The 21469-nt window shown below is 41.8% G+C and overlaps 1 protein-coding gene across 1 annotated transcript; it reads right to left on the bottom strand.

Moving 5' to 3' along the window:
- Positions 1 to 1460: 1460 nt before the first annotated feature.
- Positions 1461 to 20008, bottom strand: ppl (periplakin). Its single transcript, XM_035180565.2, has 22 exons — positions 19836 to 20008; positions 15580 to 15679; positions 14541 to 14695; positions 13473 to 13593; positions 12743 to 12868; positions 12473 to 12514; positions 11487 to 11648; positions 11295 to 11402; positions 10591 to 10686; positions 10355 to 10477; positions 10105 to 10251; positions 9537 to 9688; positions 9328 to 9425; positions 8094 to 8251; positions 7817 to 7995; positions 7555 to 7693; positions 6630 to 6823; positions 6326 to 6476; positions 6125 to 6208; positions 5929 to 6045; positions 4637 to 4729; positions 1461 to 4539 (listed from the first exon to the last, which is right to left on the bottom strand). The coding sequence occupies exons 1-22, from the start codon at positions 19877 to 19879 to the stop codon at positions 1870 to 1872; spliced, it is 5259 nt and encodes a 1752-aa protein (XP_035036456.2). The 5' UTR covers positions 19880 to 20008; the 3' UTR covers positions 1461 to 1869.
- Positions 20009 to 21469: the final 1461 nt, after the last annotated feature.

A 21469-nucleotide genomic window follows, 5' to 3' on the forward strand; every position in this document is an offset into this window, starting at 1 on the left:
TACTGCAGCGTTTAAGTAACATTTCACTGCTGTAGTAGCTGATGGAGTTAGCCTGAACTGTATAGTTTTATAGACAGGGCTGCCACTTTCCCTACAAGGGCCTTATAGCTTCCTGGATGTGTGGCCCTTGATGCCAGCTGTTACTACTTGGGGGGTCTCTGGAGAGACCACGTGGCTGTGAAGGGGTAGTGTTGTCCGATTTCTCTATGTGATGTAGGGCTGAGGGCCATCCAGTCATTCAAATACCCCTTCAACCATAGTGTATTCAGGACCCCCCAAAAAAGTAGGGGTAGACGGAAATTACTGAATGCTTTACAATTGGACGAAGCGAATCAACATGGCGACCGCTGTAGGTAAAATGCCTATAAATGTTAGTATGAAATGAAAATGTAATTGAATCACTGTGACAAGAATTTCAGAAAAAACACAATTCACTTGGCCAAAACAAGCACGTAAATGTGAGTGACAGTACTTTGTTACTCCCATGTAGCGTATATGAAGTTTGATAAATAGTCAAGCCTCAGATTTTGCAACTTTCCCGCTCATGTTAAAACATTTTCAGTGCGGGGCAGAAGCTTCTATGGACAGGATTAACGTTACATTGAAATAACCAGTCTAACACACTGACTAACTGTGTATTGATCAACAGATCAATCTGTAACGTCTGTCCTGCAGTTGTCAGACGTGTCACTATTGTCATGTTTGGCTGATAACGGTTGTTAATATAATAACGTTAGTTGATATTGTTTGTCACTGTAATAACATTACTTGGCTGCTGATGACGTAGCGAGTGGTGTAACAATTTCTAGGGAAGATTTTCTAGATGAAATTGGGACTGGGCTTCAATCCTCAGTCTTCCCCATCTGCTTAAGTCAAATGTGGATAATAGAGATTATGGACATCAGTGGCAGGATCCCACTGATGTTGTTGCAGAGTGTGTGTGCTCTAAAATGTGTCAAAGCTAGGACATTTTTGTGTCGACCTAGATGTCATGTTAACATCACTGCTCATCGGAGCTGTAGCCATCTTGCTTTGTAGACTTAGGTGGAGGGTAAACAGTTTCACAGGGAGGGACTCACGTGCACTAACATGCACACACATGCACTAAGATGAACATGTGAAGGGAGTGTGACTTCATTCTCTGGCCAGCAGGCCATTACTCCACTATATCTTCATATTGAAAATAGTTGTTGGCTGCTGTACATATAACCTTTAAGAGTATTTACTATAGAGTAAATACTGCACCTGTATATTTACCTATGCTATTATACAGTAGACAATTTACTATTTTATGCAGACCTTGTGGGTTTTCTTGCATATTATATAAATATAATGTGTACAACTGCTATAAATATATAGCATATATAGCTAGAAAAGAAAAAGGAATGTAGTTCTATGGAAATGTATGTACTGTGCTATTGTTGACGAAAAAAATTTGAATTATTACAGTATACATTTCATTAGTTTGATTCAAATTTTATTGAAGCTTGCAGAGATCACATCAGACAAACTGGGGAAGACCCCACAATAAATGAAACATTTAGTACCCTTGAGAATTTTAACGACAATATCAAATCAAAGTTATGTTGTTGACCCTCGTACCCAGTCTGAGAAATAAAAGCGCTGCTGAGCTTTTCCTACCAGTGTCATTTATTTAGCTGTAACAATATTAATATCAATCCATATATTGATGCCAGTACCACAAAACTGAATATGCATAAGCAAATAAATACATAGTGCAATGAAGAATCATGGATAAAGAAGAAAATAATGCCAGCTCACCATAATAATAAAGTAGAAGTACAATAAAAAGCAGAGACTTCTTAACAACAGAGACAAAACAGATCAAAGCTCTTAGAATTTTGCCAATTACTTGGTCTTGCCCGACACCATTACACCAAACTCCTGGATAGAGATTTCTTTATTTATGTACTGCTGAACTTGTTGATTTGTGATGTGCCCAAGACGCAACGCATCTTCGATGGAGAACTTTTGCCCAGATTTTCTGTCGTGAAGAACTGAGGATTCCCCCTTAGGACCTTTGACTGAGATCTCCTCCCAGTCACACTCCTGGCTCTGCAGGTTGACAAACATCTTCCAGTCGATCAGGCCTAGCTTGAAGGCCTCCTCTGGTCTCATCTCTTTTCCTGAATCTGGATCAATGATGACAATAGACCTGCGGAGATGGCTCTCCCTCTGCTCCCTCTTCATTCTCACTGCTGCCAGGTTCTTTTGTAGCCTTTCGATTTCGTCATCCTTTATGGTGGTTACGCCCCTGAGTTCTGTGAGTTCTCTCTGCAGTGAATCAAGCCTCAACTCCAGGTTCTTTCCGTCTTCCCTTGGTGCAGACTCAGTAATAAGTCGAGTCTCTTTACTGGTAATCTCAATCTCAGACCGGAGCTTGCGTATCTCATTCTGCAGCCTTTGGTTTTCTTGCTGCACACGGTTACTTTCATCACGGATGTAGTCCAGTTCTTTAGTAGACTTGGTGTTAGAGAACTCCATATCTGAGAGTCTGGAAGTGAGAGTGGACATCTCCTGGTCGAGTTCTCGTCTTCTCCTTTTCTCTTCTTCCAGAGTCCTCTTCAGGTTTTCAATCTCAATCTCAGCTTCTGGGTCCCTTTCAACTTGGACTTTCTCGGTGCGGACAACTCTTTCCTTCACGTCAATCTTCTCCAGGGTGATTTGCTGCTGGATGAGGGCATTTAACTCTTTCTCAAGCAGGGTGCGTTTGTGCTTCTCTTCATCAAGCTGTAGTCTGAGGATGGAGTGCTCCTTTTCCTGCTGGGGATCCTGCTGCAGGACTACCTTCTGTTTGACCGTCACCTTCTCACGGTTCTCCTTGTCGCGGAGCTCCAGTTCATTAAGTCTGATCCGAAGCCTCTGAATCTCCAATTCTGCATCACGCCTCGCCTTGCGCTCGCGCTCTAGTTCCTCCAATTGCAGATCCAGGTCAGTCTTCTTTCTCTGCAGCTGGTAGAGCTCCGTTTTCAGGCTCTCCTTTTGTCTCTGTTCATTGTTGATGTTGTGTGAGAAGGTGTCGCACTCTGATCTGAGGAGAGGGTCTTCTTCCATCTTGACCACTTCATGCTGAACAATCTTCTCGCGAACCTGAGAAAGATCTATTTTCCTCAGTCTAATCTTATCTTCTTGGTTTGATCGTTCTGCCTCAAGGTCGAGGCGTTTCTTCTGTTCATCAGCCAGCTTCCTTTTAAGAGTCTCAATCTCCTCCTTGGTCTTGGGATCTTCTCTGTACTGCAGCACTTCATTTACCACCTCCCTTGTCTGTACTTGGGGTTTGGTGTTCTTCCATCTTTGAATTTCATCGTTCAGCTGGCGGATTTCCATCTCAGATTTCTCAGTCTCGTGGGTTTTATCAACAATTTCATTGCGAAGTCTCTCCAGTTCTCTTTCAGTCTGTGGATCTGTCTTATATTTGATGACTTCTTTGATGAGCTCTTTGATTTCCACTTGAGGCCCTCTGTTCCTCAGCATGTTCAGCTCATCCTGCAGGGATCTAAGATGGAGCTCTGCATCTTTATAGCGTCTCTGATGCTCCACAAGTTCAAGCCGGAGATTGGCCACCTCATTCTCAGCCTTGGGGTCAGGACGGACAATCTCCCGCACTTTCTCCTGAATAACAACCTTAGACTTTTCCTCCTCTAGACTGGTAATTTTCCTCTGCATGTCAGCCTTTTCCCGCTGTGATGATCTTCTTTTGGTCTTCTCATCTTCATACTGTCTCCTGATGTTTTCAACCTCCCTTTCAAAGGTAACATCTTTCTCTACTTTCACCACCTCCTTGATGGAAATCTTCTCCTCTGCCATTGCCTTCTCCTTCTCCAGCCTTCGTAGCTTCTCCTGAAGAAATTTCAGTTCATCCTCCAGCTGTGTCCTGCCATCTGTTTCCTTCTGCCTCCGGTCAAGGAGAAATCGATATTCTGTTTCAAGTTGGGGGTCATTCTGAACTTTGATCACCTCTTCTTCAATTATTACCTCTTGTTCCCTGCTCTTCTCCTCAGCCAGAAGTGTCACCTGCTTTTGAAACGATATCAGATCATTGTCTTTGAGCAACTTCTGCCTTCTTAACTCATCCAGGTCCTCCCGAAGCTTGCGCACCTCCTCCTCCTGACCCCGGTCTCTTTCTATTCGCAGGACCTCTTTCACAGTGTATTGCTGTGCCCCTTCTTTTACCTCTGTCTCAAAGCCACGCAGCTTTAACTTCAGCACTTCAAGGTCATTCTCAAAGACATGAGTAGTGCGGCGTTCTTCTGAGAGTTTCTGCTGGACTTTATGAATCTCCTCATCCAGTTGGGGGTCAGGAACCTTTTTAATTAGCTCCTTTTTGACAATTGTATCCTGGGGCCTCTGTCCTTCAAGGACATAGATGTCAGTCTGCATGATCTCAATTTCTTTTTCTAGCTGCTCTCTCCTCTGGACCTCATCATCCAGCTGCTTCTTGATTCTCCAAGGCTCCTCTCCTTGGGCAGCATGAACTGACTTGACATTTGTCGGCTGGATCATGTGAATCTCAGGTTGCTATAAAGGGACAATTATTAATATTATTATTTTCATTTATCATTGCTTCTGATGTTGCTGTTATTGTTGTTAATATTATTATGAGTAAATGTTTCACCTGTTTGAGAAGACTGTCTGCAAACTCCAGATTCTGCAACCTTTGACTGTTCACAGCATTTACCTCAGTAAACTTAGATTCAATTGCAGCTTCCTGCAAACATTGAAATAACATATTATGAATAGCACATAAAGTAAATCCTGCCAAAGTTCCTACATTGGTTCATAAGCATTTTTAACTTTCAATATTATTCAACAGCACCACAAACAAACTGCAGCCTCCAAATTGTCTATTAAGCTGCTCAAGTAAAGAACTGAAACTACTAATAACCAGATGACTGAGAATCTTCACAGATGTGTCCATAAAGTTGAGTCTACACATCCCTGAACAATTTAACAAAAACAGAACATTATAACCTTAAGAAAGCAGGATTTATTGCAGGACTGCTGTGTTAGAAAGAATTAGTTTTAACAAGCAAGTTGACCAAAAATAAATTTTCCCTTCTTTGTTTTGTTAGTAGTTTTTAAAATTATAAAAATAGGGAAAATATCTGATATTGGATGACTGAAAAACAGCCCAGAGTGCTACTAACTGCTTTGTATCCTGGGTGGATGATTCTTTTTTGAAAGATATATGACGTCGCAATCTCACGCGGGTGTGACTGAGGGGGTAGAGTGGTTGTCCTCCAACGAGAAGGTCAGCGGTTCAATCCTCAGTCTTCCCCATCTGCATGTGGAAGTGTCCTTGGGCAAGATACTGAACCCCTGAATGGCCCCTTATAGATGTGGAATACACTAATTGTAAGTCGCTTTGGATAAAAGTGTCCGCCAAACACATGTAATGTTTATCATACAATGTTTTCACATCATGAGGAGTATTACTAAACTTTTTTTTTTAAATTTGGGTTGAAGACTAAATCTTTAAAAGAAGGCTGTGTTATAAACTGGAGGTGTCTTTGTATTATGGGGAATGTAGGATCCAGGAGTTCTGTGGGGTTAGGATATCTCAGCCTCTAATGCTTTATATTTGTCATTATTTATGACATGGTAAATGGTAATTGGACTGCTTTTAAGTGGCGCTTTTCACATTCACACACATTCAAACAGCACTCCTCTATGCAGCACTTTTTCTAGCACACACCATTCACACATTGCTGGCACAGCCGTTAGGAGCAATTTAGGGTTCAGAGTCTTGCCCAAGGACACTTTGGCATGTGGACTGAAGGAGCCAGGGATCAAACCTTTAACTTTCTCATTAGTGGACGACCCGCTCTACGTCCTGAGAGCTGAGCCACAGCTGCTGCTGGCTGACATCGATGAAAAGGTCATGAAAGCTTGATAGTTGTGCCTCACCTCTGCCTTGACTGTATTTGCAGGTGATTCCAATCTGCTCCTCTTGTATGTCTGAGGCACAAGTCCATCCTCCAGATCAAGAATAGATCTGAACTTCTCTGTTTCGATCTCGTAGTCCTACAAAAAAGATATACCATTATATGTGCACATTAAAAGTCAGGATTGGGTGGCAAAAAATCGATATAAAATATCTTACTTTGACAGCTTGTTGGTAAAGTTGGGCATTTTTGGAGATGTTGTTCAAGTCAGACTCCTTTCTTGCAATATCAGAGAGCAAGTTCTGTAGAAAATGGAAAAGTTGTTATAAGCATTTTTCTACAGACCAATTGGTAGAGCAATCTGCTACACCACGAAACTCTGCAGAGCATGTATTGCCCTGTTGCTTTTACACTCTCACCCTCTGATTCTTCAGTTTGGTCTCCAATTGTGTGGTGTCATCACTTTCTTTAGCCTCGTAGTTTGGGACACGAGACAGCCAACTGTTCAGATTGTCATAATCATTGCGATAATTGTTGTACGCCATCTTGGATCTCTGCAAGCTTTGAGACCTGCAACACACAGCAAAACGGATCAACATGCAGATCTTATGTTTAAGTCTATGTGGTACGTGTGTTTGTAGTGAAATGTTCAGTTACTTTTTTCCAATAACTACAGATGTACAACTCTCAGATAATGTTCCCGCTTTGCCCTGACCCTCTCACCTGGTGTCGATCTGCCTGTTGAGGTTGTTGAAGCGCTTGTTGAGCTTCTGGACATCACCTTCCTGCCTCTCAATGTCGGGGCAGTGCTCTTGGAATTTGGTAGCCATGTTGTCACAGCTGCCTTTGGCCAAGCGCAGGTTCTGCTCTGTGTCAGAGACCACTGACCTCTTGGACCTCAGGTCAGAGCCAATATCCTAAGGGTAGCGAATTAGACAAATTTAATTGGATACCATAATGTGTTCTGTTCAAATTCAGACAATTCAATGATAGAATAAGCTTGTGGAGGATTTCTTAATTCTAACACTTCCATTTGTGCAATTAATTCACTGCATATTTGCTAATAAAGTCACCATCTTTTCACTTGTTAGTGACAAACTTGTTGATGACCCTCCATCAGTTTCTTGGCCTGAGTTTTATGAGTCAATAAATGTTCCCTTCCTTCCTTTCTTCCCTCCCTCCCTTCCTTCCTTGCCTTCCTTGTTTCTGGATCTCTGAGTTTCTTCCAAGAAAATTGGTACCCTCACCCTCTGCTACTTCAGAGCCATGAGTTTATATGATCATTTACTCTGTCCATTGTGTGATACTGAGTGTATTACATAGTTGCACACTATATATATTATATCATATGTATATTCCTTCTACCAAATTAACGTGTTAGATGCATTTTCTGCTACATACAACATCTATAAAGCTGATTGTTGTTCTGGTTTGCAAGCTGGCTGTCTTCTTAGTTTCTCGATGCAGCACCACCAAATGTTGTTCATTTTAACATTTCAATTGCGTAAAATGGGGACCTGCTGATTACAACGCTGCTCCATAGAACTTCAACTGGTCAAAAACTTTATTGTCCAAATTACTTGCATGTCCTGGTGTCAGTTAGTGTAGTGCATCATTCCAATGTGTGCCAATGAATATAAGAACTTACTGCAAGCTCCCGCTGTGTTTTGTCCAGTGAGGAGAGGTCAGCTGGAGCAACCTCCTCCCTGGCCAGCTTATTCTCGTAGGTAGAAAGAAACGTCTTTCCATTCTGAAGGGACGTCTCCAGCTGGTTGGAATTCTTCAGTCTAAAACAAAGTTTAAGTGCAGTTATTAGATGTAAAAACTATTCAGAAACAGAAAAACCTGAGGAATACAGCTCCACCACAACCAAAAACTATGAAATCCTGAGATGCATATCAATCCCTTACTTCTCCTGAGAGCACTGAAGAAGCTCTTCGATCTTGGCGTACTTGTTGTTGGCCTCATCCACCTTGCTGTGAAGCTGAGGAGAACTGTTACAATTCGGGTTGGAGACCAAGAAGCTTTTTGCCTCCTGTGCTTTAGAGGATTTCTCTGGTTCAATCTTACTGACAGCTGCAGCAATGTCCTGAAACGTAAATTATCACATTAACACTGTACCTCCGTTTTTTGGGCTGAATTGTGAGACGAGCAATCAAACAGAATCACTGCAACTGAATCTCATACCCTCATGTCCTGCAAGCGGTCAGCGCTGTCCTGCAGTGGCCTGTTCTGCTCCAACGGAGGGCGCACTCGGGCATGAATGCCCTTCTCCTGTTTGTCCAGGTCACTGACAACCTTGTCTAGACTGGCCATCAGCTGGCGGCACTGCTGCTCCTCCTTGTCTGTGGTCACATACAATCACACACACAGCATGATGAACTGTGTACTTTGGATTGATCTGCTCACTTCAGTGGCACAGGATGAGGTAACGAAATGTTCAACAGGACAACAACAAATAATTTCATCTGAAATATTTGTTGAATACTGTGGTTTTGTTTCATGCCAAATTACACCAGAGTTCAAGCAATCCTTTCACAGCTGAATAACAACACTGTACGTTTATGTAGATACTGTAAACACCTATTATAGCAAAAGGCAGTGCACCATTTATTAATAATTTAAAGGATGGTTCCAGTTTAGTACTTTTCATATTTTCATAGTTTTGCCAACTAATCATTTTTGGTTGTGATAATATTGTACAACATACATGTAATACTGAAAGGTAAACTTTCTGTAAACTGTGATGGATGTTTACAACTGTTAGTTTGACTAATTATTTTACAGTTAAAATCCTGTGTGACCATCTCACTACTCCTGTTTCTTCATCCACTGGACTTTGATCTTCTTAGCAGGTAAACTGCTGTAACTGTGACTAATATATCGAATGGTTTTCGTTTTGCATCTCTCTTGGTTAAAACGACTGACCTTACTGAATTATAAGACATCACATTATAAAAACATTAACTACCTACTGCAGATACTCATCACCCTTGTTAGCTTGTGATAATTTAGCTTTCATAATGAAACATTATCTATAAGTGAGTGGCCCCCATTGTTATTATTATTATAATAAAAATAACATATTGTAATGTGAATAAACAATCATTTATTAAGGCATATATCGGTTAAAATGATAACAGGCCTGGAGACAGGACCTGGAGTTATGTAGTGAGGACCCACATTAAGGTTCTTATCATTTCCTTAGGAAATTAGCAGCAAATGAAGCAGCCATAAATCAAGTGACACATTGTCACCAGGGCTTTTGGAGGGCTGGGGCCCTCATAGCCAATCCAGCCCTGGCAAAAGTGAGCTCTGAAATCACACTAGTTGCCTCCTCTGTTATATTCTAAAATATCACCTAGTTTTCTGTAAGCAACACCTAAATTAAGTTTTCTAAAAGTTGTGATGTGTTCTGTACCAGTCCCACTGTCCTTCTTCAGCACATCGTAGCGTTTCAGCAGAGTTGACTTGCTGCCTGCCATCTTCTGTTTGACAGCCTTTTGTTGGCTGGCCAGACTGCAATCACAACAACATAACACACAGTTACAGCCTACAACTAGAATACCATGTTGGAGTTCATCCAGTACATGTCTTTGTACACACACGTGTGGATTTGTGCACACTCACTTGTCAGTGATGGCCACAGCCTCAGGGTCAGTGGGGGGGGTCATGAAGCAGACGGCTGGTGCGGTGACTTTACGTCCGGCTGCGTCCTTCACATCCCATTTGGCCCCATTGTTCCGGAGCAGAGTGTACCTCTCCCCACGCAAAATCTGCCCCTACATATGTCCAACATCACAATCTGTTAACTTTCTATACCAATTCATCTTTTGTGCAATACTTAATAAGTGCCATAACTAGAAAACATTTTTATTTTTATATTATTTATTGTAATATTTATTGTTTGTGTCTTCTTTAAACTGTCTGTTGTAACTTGTCAATTTTGTATAAGTCACATACAGCCCACCAGATCATTTCAAGAGATTATCCATTCAATGTATGCATATATCAGTATTTGCGTATGTGTAACCCTTTCTGTAAGCTGGCCCCTGTTCTTATTAACATTGTGTGTAACGTTTAATTGGTGAGGAGTGTAATGTTCCTTTTCCATATAAAACAACTTCAAAAATAACATTTATTTAGTAATGGCAGCGACAATCCGAAGATGTTTGTACTCCAAAAACACATGACGTACCTCATCTGTGTCAAACTCACACAGAGCTTCAACGGGCAGCAGCTTCTGGGGTGTTTCTCTGCGGTACTTCAGAGGTAACACCTGCTGGCTGCGCTTCTGAAGAGCCTTGACCCGCTCATCAAAGTGGTCCATGGCCTTGGATTGGTCCTACATACACACAGACACACAGCATATTTCCTCTGTTGTAAAAGGATTCAATGCCACTTGGTTGTCACCCATCTAATCCATGTTGAGATAAATAAATGCTCACATCCAGCTCCCTGATGAGACCTTCCATCTGATACACATCTTTGAACTCTGGGTTGTACTTCTGGTTAACCTCTGTATCCAGCCGCTTCAGCAGGTCCTGAGTGTCACGAGACTCCTTCTGGAACTAGACCAACACACACACACACACATTTAACAGGGAAAAGCTCATCAGTGAGTGTGTGTGTATTTGTGTCGTGTGTCCTTGTGTGCATGTGTACATGTGTACATGTGTCTAACCTTGTGGTACTCGTCCATGTGTTTCAGGTGGTTTTCCTCACAGATGAGCAGGTTCAGGTACTCCTTCCAGTCAGCATGGACCGCCTCCGTATGAGCCTGTCAACAGTGTGTGTGCGAAACAGGAAGTGAAGCCACTTTACAAGTAAGGCACATTCAGAATAACACAAGCGGACCATAGTGCTGCAGTGACAAATAGATTTTGTAACTCTATTACAATTCTAAACTGGGTTAGTTTAGCACTTATTTCCGCTCTCTTCCCTTTCACTAAGTACTACTGAAGCTTATTCACACAATCTCACATCAGGAGAGACTCACTTCCCACAAATCACATACACACAGGTGCTCTGTGTTTGTTCACCTCCATAGTCAGAGAGGGGACATAATGGAAGATCAGCCGGAAAAAGGGAAGAGGAGAGAGAGAAAGATGAGACAAACTTAAGGAAACTCTGGATGGGACTCAGATTGGCCTTAAATTCCCCCAAAAATGTTGGCATACTTCAAATGTTACGTTTCAATTGCCAAATATTCTTAATGAATCTATCCATCATCAGGTACTAATTTTAGAAATCGTCTGGAGCTGGAGAAAACTGAATCTAACTTGGCTGGATCCTTGGGAAATCCCACAGGAACTGGTATTGTTATGGTGAGCCAGATATTTCTGTACATGCAGCAAGGAAAGAGTCAAATGACAAATGAGTCTGTACCTCAATGACATTTTTCCCTGGATGATCCGCGGCCATCAGCTTCTCTCCATCATCATTCAGCTTGGTAACGGTGGCCTCCTTGGACTCCAGACATTTGCTGATGAAGTTCTGTTAAAAGTTAAATAAACATGCTAAGTTTTTCCATGTTATCTAAATGCAGCTTGTTTTTATGTGCTGTGTGATCGCCCCTACCTCATACTGCCTCTGGCGGGCGGGGTAGTCGAGGTTGGCGTCGCTCCAGTCGTAGTTGATCCTCTCATCCGCCTGTTGGTCCATCCAGTAGAGCTCATTGGTGCAGCGCTGCATGTAGTCCCGCAGACTCAGCAGGTTGCGCTGACGAGCGCTGGAACTGGCCTAAACAAGGGAGAAAGAGACTAGATGTCATTAACAGTTACACCTTGTTTCCAAACCTTCAGGCACTTGAAAACTCTGATGCATTTTAAAACAACAAAAAAATAGTAGAGTGAATGTTGCCTGAGTTATCCCTTCACAGATCCATCAGCCACAGTGTTATTTTTGACATTACGACAGGAAGTTCAGCTTCATTATTTTCCCCATGCAATGCTGAAGCAGTGTACAGTACATTTTTAAAATGCTTTTGAAGTAACATGTGCTAAAAAGGTTTTAAAATGTAGTAACATTTGTGATGTTTAAATAGGGTTCTCAGCTGGAAGCAGCTACAAAGTAGCAATTAACAAAGAAGCAGTGACAATCCAGCAGCACTGTACCTGAACAATAAACCTAACGGCCAATACTGTAAAAAAAGGTTTTGGCTCATTATGGAACTGTGGCAGGACAAATAAAAATATGGTGGACCACCACAGTCTAGATAATTCATGGGAAACACTGCTTTGTCATGGCGAGGTAGGGCATTAGCCTTGGTGGAGGTATGCCCTCTCAGAGCGCCCTCTAGTTTTCTTTTTGTCAACAAATCCAATGAAAAGACCAAAACAAACAACATGTCTGTCTGTCTGTGGCTCTCAGTTCCAAGATCACTGGTTTCTGTCAATGCAAATCCACAGAGCTCACGAATACTAACAATAATCCACATTTGGCAGCCAGACAGTGTATGCAGGACTGGATCTAAATAAACAACAGTGTGTGTGTTTGTGTTGATGGTGATGAGAGAACATGTTGCCCAGTGCAACAGTATAGCTCATGTGATGTGTGTTCATTACCAGTAGTTTGCTGTACTTCGTCTGGAGGCCACTGATGTATTCCTGAAGAAACAACAGACGCAGAGATTAAAGACAATTGTTTAAGAAGTTCAGGTTTGTGGTTGTTTAACACGTTCAACTGATGCTATTTAGCTGATGTGACAGAATGTTGTCATTGTGAGTCTTATTAGTGACAACATAAAATGTACGATCAGTTAACACAGTTTCACTACTGCTATGATCACTGATAAATCCTGATGTCATTCATTCCTTGTGGTTTGCTGTTTGTACCTTGTCACCGCAGGTGGAGAGGTGAGGAGCCAGAGCCTCCACCTCACTGTGGAAGATGTTGTGTTCCTCCACCTCGTTCTCCACAGATGGCAGGTCCTGTCCAAAGCCCTTGTTTTTCAGGTTGTCCTGGGCAGGGAGACAAAACAACACATTTCAGTCCCCTCCACTTAACAGTGTGAAACAGTTTGGACTTTACTTGGTCTGGCAGCTATTAAAATTACCTTTAAACCATGTATATTACATTTCAATAAATATAAACAGAGGGACAATCAAATATAAATTTTAGTGTTGCACTGAACTGGTGCTGAATTTGTGTATTTCATCTTATATCATTTAGAATAATTGTCCTACTCTAAAACATATATTACACTAGTTTGTCATCTGGTTTCTTTTGCAGAATTACTGCTTGTCAGTGGCATTGATTTTGTACGTGATCAGTTTTTTTTTATTTACTATGGATCCAAGTTAATCTTAACTGTTGTACAATACTGTAAGTGTGTGTGCTTAATACTTTCAATGAAAATATATTAACATCAGGAAAGTGAGTTAACCAGATACTGTTAATCAAGATCTATTGTTTTATTTGCTTTACCCATATCAGTCAAGAACCACCCCATCACCATCACCATCATGTGGAAAGTGCTCTGGCTGGATTATGGAGGATCCCAGAGGTTAATGACGGTGCCACAGTGGCAAGTACAGTGAGTGAAGGGACATGTAGGTTTCCTACCATTTTCTCATCCATCATGTTGCCCCAGTTGATGCTGGGCATCCCCTCAGTGCGAACCAGGTGGTAGATACGGTCATGGTCCTCTCTCAGCTTCATCACCCTCTCCCGCAGTTGCCTCATGCTGAATAAATACACATTAATCACAATCAATACCTAATGTTCATTAAATTCAGTATTATATTTAAACAAGCTGTGTATACAAATTATGCACATATTAATACTTAATACTTAACCAGAGATTTTATAATAAAATATAAGGTTGTGTTAAAATAACAAGTGACAGGAAGAGAAAAAAAGTCTCTCTCTGTGTGATTCTCTAACATTGATCAGCAGCACTGTGCATGCTGTAGGCGGTTAGAAGTACTTTCACCCCCTCAATGTTTTTTCTTACCAAGCCTTTACATGTTTGTGCAAGTCACACCACAGCCATTAGTTAAGACTCATGATTTGAACACTGGCATTTGCTGTATATGATAATTTACAGTCACTTTTCATTCACATCTATTGTTTGACATTATTTCTACTGCTGTTAAACGAGACTGGTGCCATCAATGCAACATCGGTTTTTCAAATTAAATGCTAGAAAACAGTGGGTGAAAAACATGTAAATCCTTTTCTTCTTTATTTTCTTTTTCATCTGAGAAAAAGGGGGATTTTTTTTTACCTGCCTGCCTAAACAGATAGTGCCTTAGGGAAAATGTCCTCACTCTTGATCAGGAAGTGTTTGATGTTGTCACACTCAGACAAGATACAAGGGGCTGTAGTGCACCACTATGGTAAAGTTTTAAGTTGAGGTAAGACTAATTAATTAACTGACCATTCATGTTTTCTTTGGTAATAATGCTTAATTTCTCCTTTCATTCTAAACACAGGTTACATATTTTGTGTATTAGTAAGCTATATATCATTACTGTCATATTTCTTTTGAATAGAAATTTATTTTATTTTCAATGTGTGAAAGGTTTTCTGCCACAGAGGATTTAGGAAGTCAGGTGAGGGAATAAAAAGAGACTGCATACAAAGCATGGTGGTGTCATTCAGAAAATTCGGCAGCTGAGTACTACTTACTCCTGCTCTATCATCTCAGCCTGTGGATGCTGGAGACGTTTGGCGTTCACGGCGTCCTCGTCCAAGCCAATGAGCAGCTCCAGAGAGTTAAGGATTCTCTTGTTGGTGTCATCCTGATAGAGCGGTTGCTTCCCCTCATTGATCTTACTCACATCCTGCAGCAGAAGCACAGAGGATGTAACAGAGTCAGTCAGGTGCGGTCAGAGAAACGCTGCTGGCTACAATTTCATGTCAAAGCAAACACGAGCCGCAGCAGAATAAACACAGGAGATGAGTTAAGATCTTAGTCTGAAATTGCCACAGAGTTAAGTTGCTCTTTTAACCCTCATAAAACTGTGTCACTAGAGTAATAATGACAACAAACAGAAAACCTGCAATACAAACTGAGGGTGTAGATTTAGTTGTGGCCATTTACTGAACCCTGTGCTTCCATAAGGTGACTGTTGGGCCTTTCTAGTTGTTGCTGCATAAATTTTCACCTTTTTTAATATGTAGATATTCTTTCAACTTGACTTTCAAAACGTTTTAATAAATATAGGAAGCGAAACACAAGCCTTTAAAAATGAAACTGAGGCTAATTACATTTTTCCACCTGAACAACAACTGCAGTGTTGTTTAAATGACTAGATATGAATCCTGACTGTGCACATGAAATAAAATACCATGACACCAATTTAATAAAACTGTGGCCTGTGAGTCCAGGACTCATGTGGCTGATTGGAATCATGGGAGGAGGTTGAGGATGAATACAACTGGGTGTTTGCTCCAGTTAAAAGCTTCCAGCCTGCTTTGAGGCTTTACTTAATTAAGATTACGTAATTAAGATATAAATGTATATTATATAACACAGCTGAAGCTGTGACTTCGTTTAACCTCTGATTGGTCTAAATCTAAAAAAAATGTTACACTTGATCAGTAAATAAAAACAACGTTTTATTTTGTCAAATCACTATTTTTATTTGTATCTGATTACATATATAAAATTGTGTGTATGAAAAGATGTTGGAGGCTGTTTGGAGACACTGTAATTAGACTGTACCTTGTTGAGGTTCTGCTCCACATCATAGATGTTCTTCTCCACTTTATCTGCATTCCTCTGCAGCTTCTCGATCAGGGCACTCAGCTCTGTGGAGGGAGCCCTGAAAGACAATCACAGGAAGTGAGACGCTGCGTGTTACAACCACAAGTTGTCACTGTTTCCCACCTAAAGTTTCCACAAGAGACACGGATACTGCAGCTTTTTGCAGCACAGTGACACTTACTGTGTTTACCAATCAGAAAGTCTATGGAAACTTTCCAGTCAAATATTCTTTGTAGCTTGAAGGCCTAAGTGGATATGCATTATGAGTATGTTCTCTAAAACACACACTGGCACCAAAACACTATCGTTAAAACAATTACATTTAACTGATAAGTTGTTCAAAGGAGGATTAGTTGATAATAAATAAAATAAATGAGTACATGGAACACGAAGTGGATCGAGCTTCTCAGAGGTGAGGATTTTCTCTGTGTCATATCGCATATATAAAATAAACGTCAGTGGTTTTTTGGACTTCTGGTTGAATAAAACAGTTTTAAAGTTGTGGCCAAGATGCAACGAGAGAAGCAACCGTGAGACCTTACCGGGAGTGCAGCAAATACCTTTAATAATCTACACAGACAACAGCATATTAGGCTTCAGAAACAAACCATATGCTTTAATTTGGTTCCAAATGACTTAGAGCTATCTCTGTGATATGTATTGTCACTGTGCACATCAACTGTCATAATAGCTGTGAGCTTGTTTTTATAGCCATTAATGACTTGATGAGGCACAGTTGCACTCCTTATATTCACCGCTTTATCTCCTCCAGGATCTAAATACCAAGCAGATGACTCACTTCTTTTTTTCTGAGAATCAAACATGAGACACAAGAGCCGACATACTGTCAATACACAACCATCAGTTGCAAATTTGCAAAGTTGTGTCACTAATTGTTGTGTTGTACATGATAAATGAACTTTGGGGTCAGCAAAGACAGTGAGGAGACACAAGTAGCTTTATAACACACACAGCTGACATCACTCCTTTAAGTCAAGCAAACTGGCCCAGCAGGTTTTCTCCTGTTTTCTCCTCATATCGTGCAGCAGACACACCCCGACCAATCAGAGTGACAGCTATCACCCACATGCAGGGTGTGTCTGAGTGCACGTTCAAGTGCCTCAGTTTATAGTTCTGACATGGAACTGGATCGAAACATCTGCGACATCACTTCTGACCTCAGAAGCAGATTGACACCAGAGCCTGGATGATGTATTAGCTCAGCTGATCTTAGCTTTTCAAAGACACTGTCTGCATGTATGATAAGTAACATGAAAATGCAGTAATGTCATTTGAAATTGAAATGACGTCATAGCATATTGTTGTTCGGTTAACAAATGTAAGAGACTCATTGTGAGTAAATTCAGACCAATACTTGTGAGGCCGATAATGATATATTGATAATGTCTCAAAAACAAACGTGTGTGATGAGGAAGACACTTGTCAGTGGTCTGTGGTGGACAAAACCAACAGATCAGTGCATGTACTGAAATGTATCCCCCTACCTCTTTGATTAGTTGAAAGAAAAAGCAATTATTGTTATCTAATTTAATTTAAGTCTCTAAATGAATTTAAGCATCAGCATCAAACCACCGTATCAGGTAACAGCAGCTGTTAAGAGAGTACGTGACAGCAGTAAATGTAAGCGAGAAACAAACTACAACAAAACAATCCAAGCTGTGTGTGTGTGTGTGAGACTGTCCATGTCCATCACTTCAAACCCACCACCTATCACATCACACACACTGACTTTAATTGCAGAAGCCTCTGCTGCTTTTGATATGAAACAAGTTTGAACAAGTATATCCTGCAGAACTCTGCACAAGTGGCAGGGAGTTTGTCTATTGAGGCTCATCCAGATGAAAAACACCCTTGAGGAGGTTTCAGTGAACACACTCGGGATAGCAAACACGCACTGTTCCCATTTCTCACTGAAAACCTCAAACCAACAGGTCCTTGTGTAAACACACCACTCCTTTAAAGACAACGAGTCTCCTAAACCACACGTCTTTGGATTACTGTACAGGACTCACCGATAAACAGCCCTGGTTTGTGCAGAACATGTGCAGGAAAATTCATGGTTTCAAATTCAGAACAGATGATAACTAACCCAGCCCAGTCTTTAGAACGAGTGGTCCGACTGAGAGTGTTCAAAGGTGTGTTCAAAGGGAATATATTACATAACAAGAAACAGCATTTTGTCTTGATTCCCAGAATACAGAAGTGAAGCGTCTGAAAACAATGCTATTCTGTGCTCAAAACTGTTGTCAATCGTTTCCACAGAGACACACTGGCTCTAATTCAATGTTTTGACCAAGATTGTGTTGGTTCTGAGAAGAAACTGGCACTGGAGCACTAGCTTGAGAAACACAGCTCACATGTTTCCACAGGGAGAGGGTCAAATTAGAACCAGAAGACTCCAGCACTAAGTCATAGTGGGTGTGGAGGGGTGCTGCTCTCTGTGGGCGTCACAGCAAACCCTGAGCTCTGCTCTGTCTCCACAGCCATCAACCCTGTGTCTCGAAATCATCCCTGTCTAGATAAGGAGAGGAAAAATACCCCAAAACATACAGTGCCTCCTCACTGTCTGTCTGTCTTATTCACTTTCTCTGACAGACATTTGAAGATTAAATCTTTGTGACAGGCTTAAACTAGCATATCAACAATTATTTTTTGAAATGTGAAGGCAGGAACTAATCCCCTGCTCCAAGGTGATTAGGGATAAAGTCATCTTTGGCTCTCGTGCTTCGTCCTGGAGCTGTCATTGGCCTGGTTCAAACTAACAGCTTGACAGCAACCTGAGATCAAAGTTTTTTTCCCCTACACATACCAACTACAACCTGAATAAGAGGAGTAGCATGAAGAGAATGAAGAGAGCGGAGCTGCATTGTTAGGATTCCATTACTGTCAGTTATCTGGCTTATGTGGGAGTTGTTCAGCAGTGATTACATTTATCTTCACAATGGCATCTTCACTGTCATTTGATAAGAAGAACCCAACAATAATGAATTCTATTTTTCTCGATCAGTGGATTTTTGTTTGGTTCTGCTATGTGACTTTAAGTGATTGTGATGCCACTGCACAGAAACAGGAGTCCTCTGGGGGAGTATTTCTTTAGTCTGTGTGGCAGGTGTGACAGTGGGAGGAACACACCTCACACTTGAGGATCATTATCTGAAAAACAGCTTCGCTGATCTTTTGCTATTTGACACTGGAGGGTGTAATTCATGAGGCCCCGGCCCTCTTAGCCCCTGCTGAGTGACAGAGAGCATTATCACCCTTTAAAGACATCCACACAGAGAGCAGAGTAGAGGCAAGACATTTGGGTGAAATGAAAATGCGTAAAGGCTCCAGGGATAATGAGTTAATAAGGCAACGTCAGCTCTAAAATATTTATCATTTTTCTTTTCTAGGGCAGAAACTGTCCAAAAGGCAGTGAGAGGAGTGTTAGTGATATGGACTGGGCTTGGCAGCATTACTGTGGGAGAGGCTGTAAGCAGTTCCTCGGGAGGACAGGACTAATACTTATCAAACCAGTTACTACAACTTCACTACACTGCCTATCAGCCACACCCTCAGCTCAGTTGGAGCCACATTATGCAATCCCATTAACAACTCTCTGTCCTACAGGCAGAGCATACAGATGGTTTCTCTGAATGCATTGTATCTCTGTTAAATCATGCAGGAGACTGGCTCGGCAACTAGTCATCCTATACTAGTTAAATGAGGTAAGTCCTCTGAAGGAGACGCCCAGCTCTCTGGTTGCATGTTCAGCACCGACACCGTACTCCATTAACAAAGCCTGAATAACAAGTGGTTTTGTCCCAGCGCTTGACAAAAACCGTGGTTTATATCAAACTTGATGTTTTCTTAAATAAATACCAAATAATCTTTAATTCGGCAAGAATGTATTCCACCTAGCATCCGTTTCTTATGGTAAAATCCTCTTTGTCATTAGATTTCAATCCTTCCAGGAGTACATTAGAGGAATGCTGTCGCTCCAGTGATAAAAGTGAACTGAAGACAGGCTGGAGGTTTAGTTCACAAGTGGTTTTCTTCACCAGGAGGAAAAGGTTGCTTTACACAGGACATTTCTGAACGGGGTTTGGCATTGAGAGAACGTGAAGCAGAAAGTCTCCGTCGGGCTGGAGACAGCTCCACGGTTCCCACAGGTGGACAGAGAGGACAGGTGTCAAATCAAATGGGCTACTTACGTTGGTTTCGGCTGCGTTATGACGGACTTCTTCTTCTTAAACATGGTGACAGGTCACCTGTCAGCGGCTTCCGACACGAAGACTATCCCAGCAGGACGGGGCGAAGCTCGGCTGTGCGTGTGTCCTCTGCTCGGTGTGAGTGTGTCCTGTGTCAAAGTGTCCACACACCCACAGTGTCTCAGTGTCACAGTCCCCTCCCACACACACACACACACACACACACACTCGCACACACACACACACGCACGCACGCACACACACACACACACACACACACACACACACGCGCGCAGGTGCACGTTCACTTTTAGTTTCACCCTCCACCTGTGGACCTGTCAGTCAACACGGGGGGCGGGGTGACAAAGCGAGACCACGCCCCATTCCATGGAACTTTGAACATGTGTACACACAAACACACGCGCACCCACACATTCCTCCACTTGTCTCTGTATAGCTGTGAGAACACTCTTTGACATAATGCATTCCTAGCCCCCGACCCTAACTCTAACCCTAAAACCAAGTCTTAACCCTCAAATAGCCCTATGGATATTTGAGGACCAGTCAAAATGTCCTCACAATGATGGTATTGAACCAAAATGAGCCCTGATAGCTAAAGAAAGACATGCACGCACACAGGGAGAGAGAGACAGATCTGTACAGCTATCCTTACTAAGACTTTGCATTGACTTTCACCTTAGCCATGACCAATTCATAGCTAACCCTAATCCCTAACCACTGCTACACACACACACACACACACACACACAGCTCATGTGAAGACCCCAGCTGAGAGCTAAAAGCTCAGTGTGTGGTCGCTCTAAAGTAAATTGCACAATGTCACAAACAAATGCATGATAATGTAAAACAGAGTGTGGGAAAACAGTTTGGGTTTTGAGAACAATTCTTATTTTATTGCGCTTAGAAAATGTGTGACATAATGATATACTGTATATTCTTTAATATAGATCAAGTATAAAACTTATTAACACACATGGACACACCCAGCATGTGTATGTAGGTGTGATGTGTGAGCAGGTGAATTACTTAGTAGGTGGGGGGTGAGATGGTGAGGACTGCACTGGCTCAACCAGTCAGACTTGATAGTGTTCTTCTACCATGTTATCTCTCTTGCTCTCTCTCTCTCTCTCTCTCTCTCTCTGTGTGTGTGTGTGTGTGTCTCTCTCTCTCTCTCTCTCTCTCTCTCTCTCTCTCTCTCTCTCTCTCTTGTGTCTGCTTCGCTTCTCTCCTCTGCTTTCTGTCTCAATCTGTGTTCCCTCCTCTCTCTCTCTCTTCTCTCTCTCTCTCTCTCTCTCTCTTAGTGTGTCTCTCTGTCTCTCTCGCTCTCTCTCCCTCTGTCTCTTTCTCTGTCTGTCTCAATATCTGTGTGTCTCTCTCTCTCTCTCTCTCTCTCTCTCTCTCTCTCTCTCTCTCTCTCTCTCTCTCTCTCTCTCTGGATTAGGGTTATGAATTGTTCTTGGTTAAGGTTAGGGATACGGTATTGTTTTATCATTATTTGAGTTTAAGTTTGCCCTGATTTGAAAAGCGTTACACTCGAAACACTTGAGTTGCAGTTTAGTCCTTATTGAAGGGCTGAAAGGATCTGTGTCTGGGCTTCATCTTCAGGTTGTTATATT

Source organism: Hippoglossus stenolepis, chromosome 16 (assembly GCF_022539355.2).
Source record: "Hippoglossus stenolepis isolate QCI-W04-F060 chromosome 16, HSTE1.2, whole genome shotgun sequence".
Lineage (NCBI taxonomy): Eukaryota > Metazoa > Chordata > Actinopteri > Pleuronectiformes > Pleuronectidae > Hippoglossus > Hippoglossus stenolepis.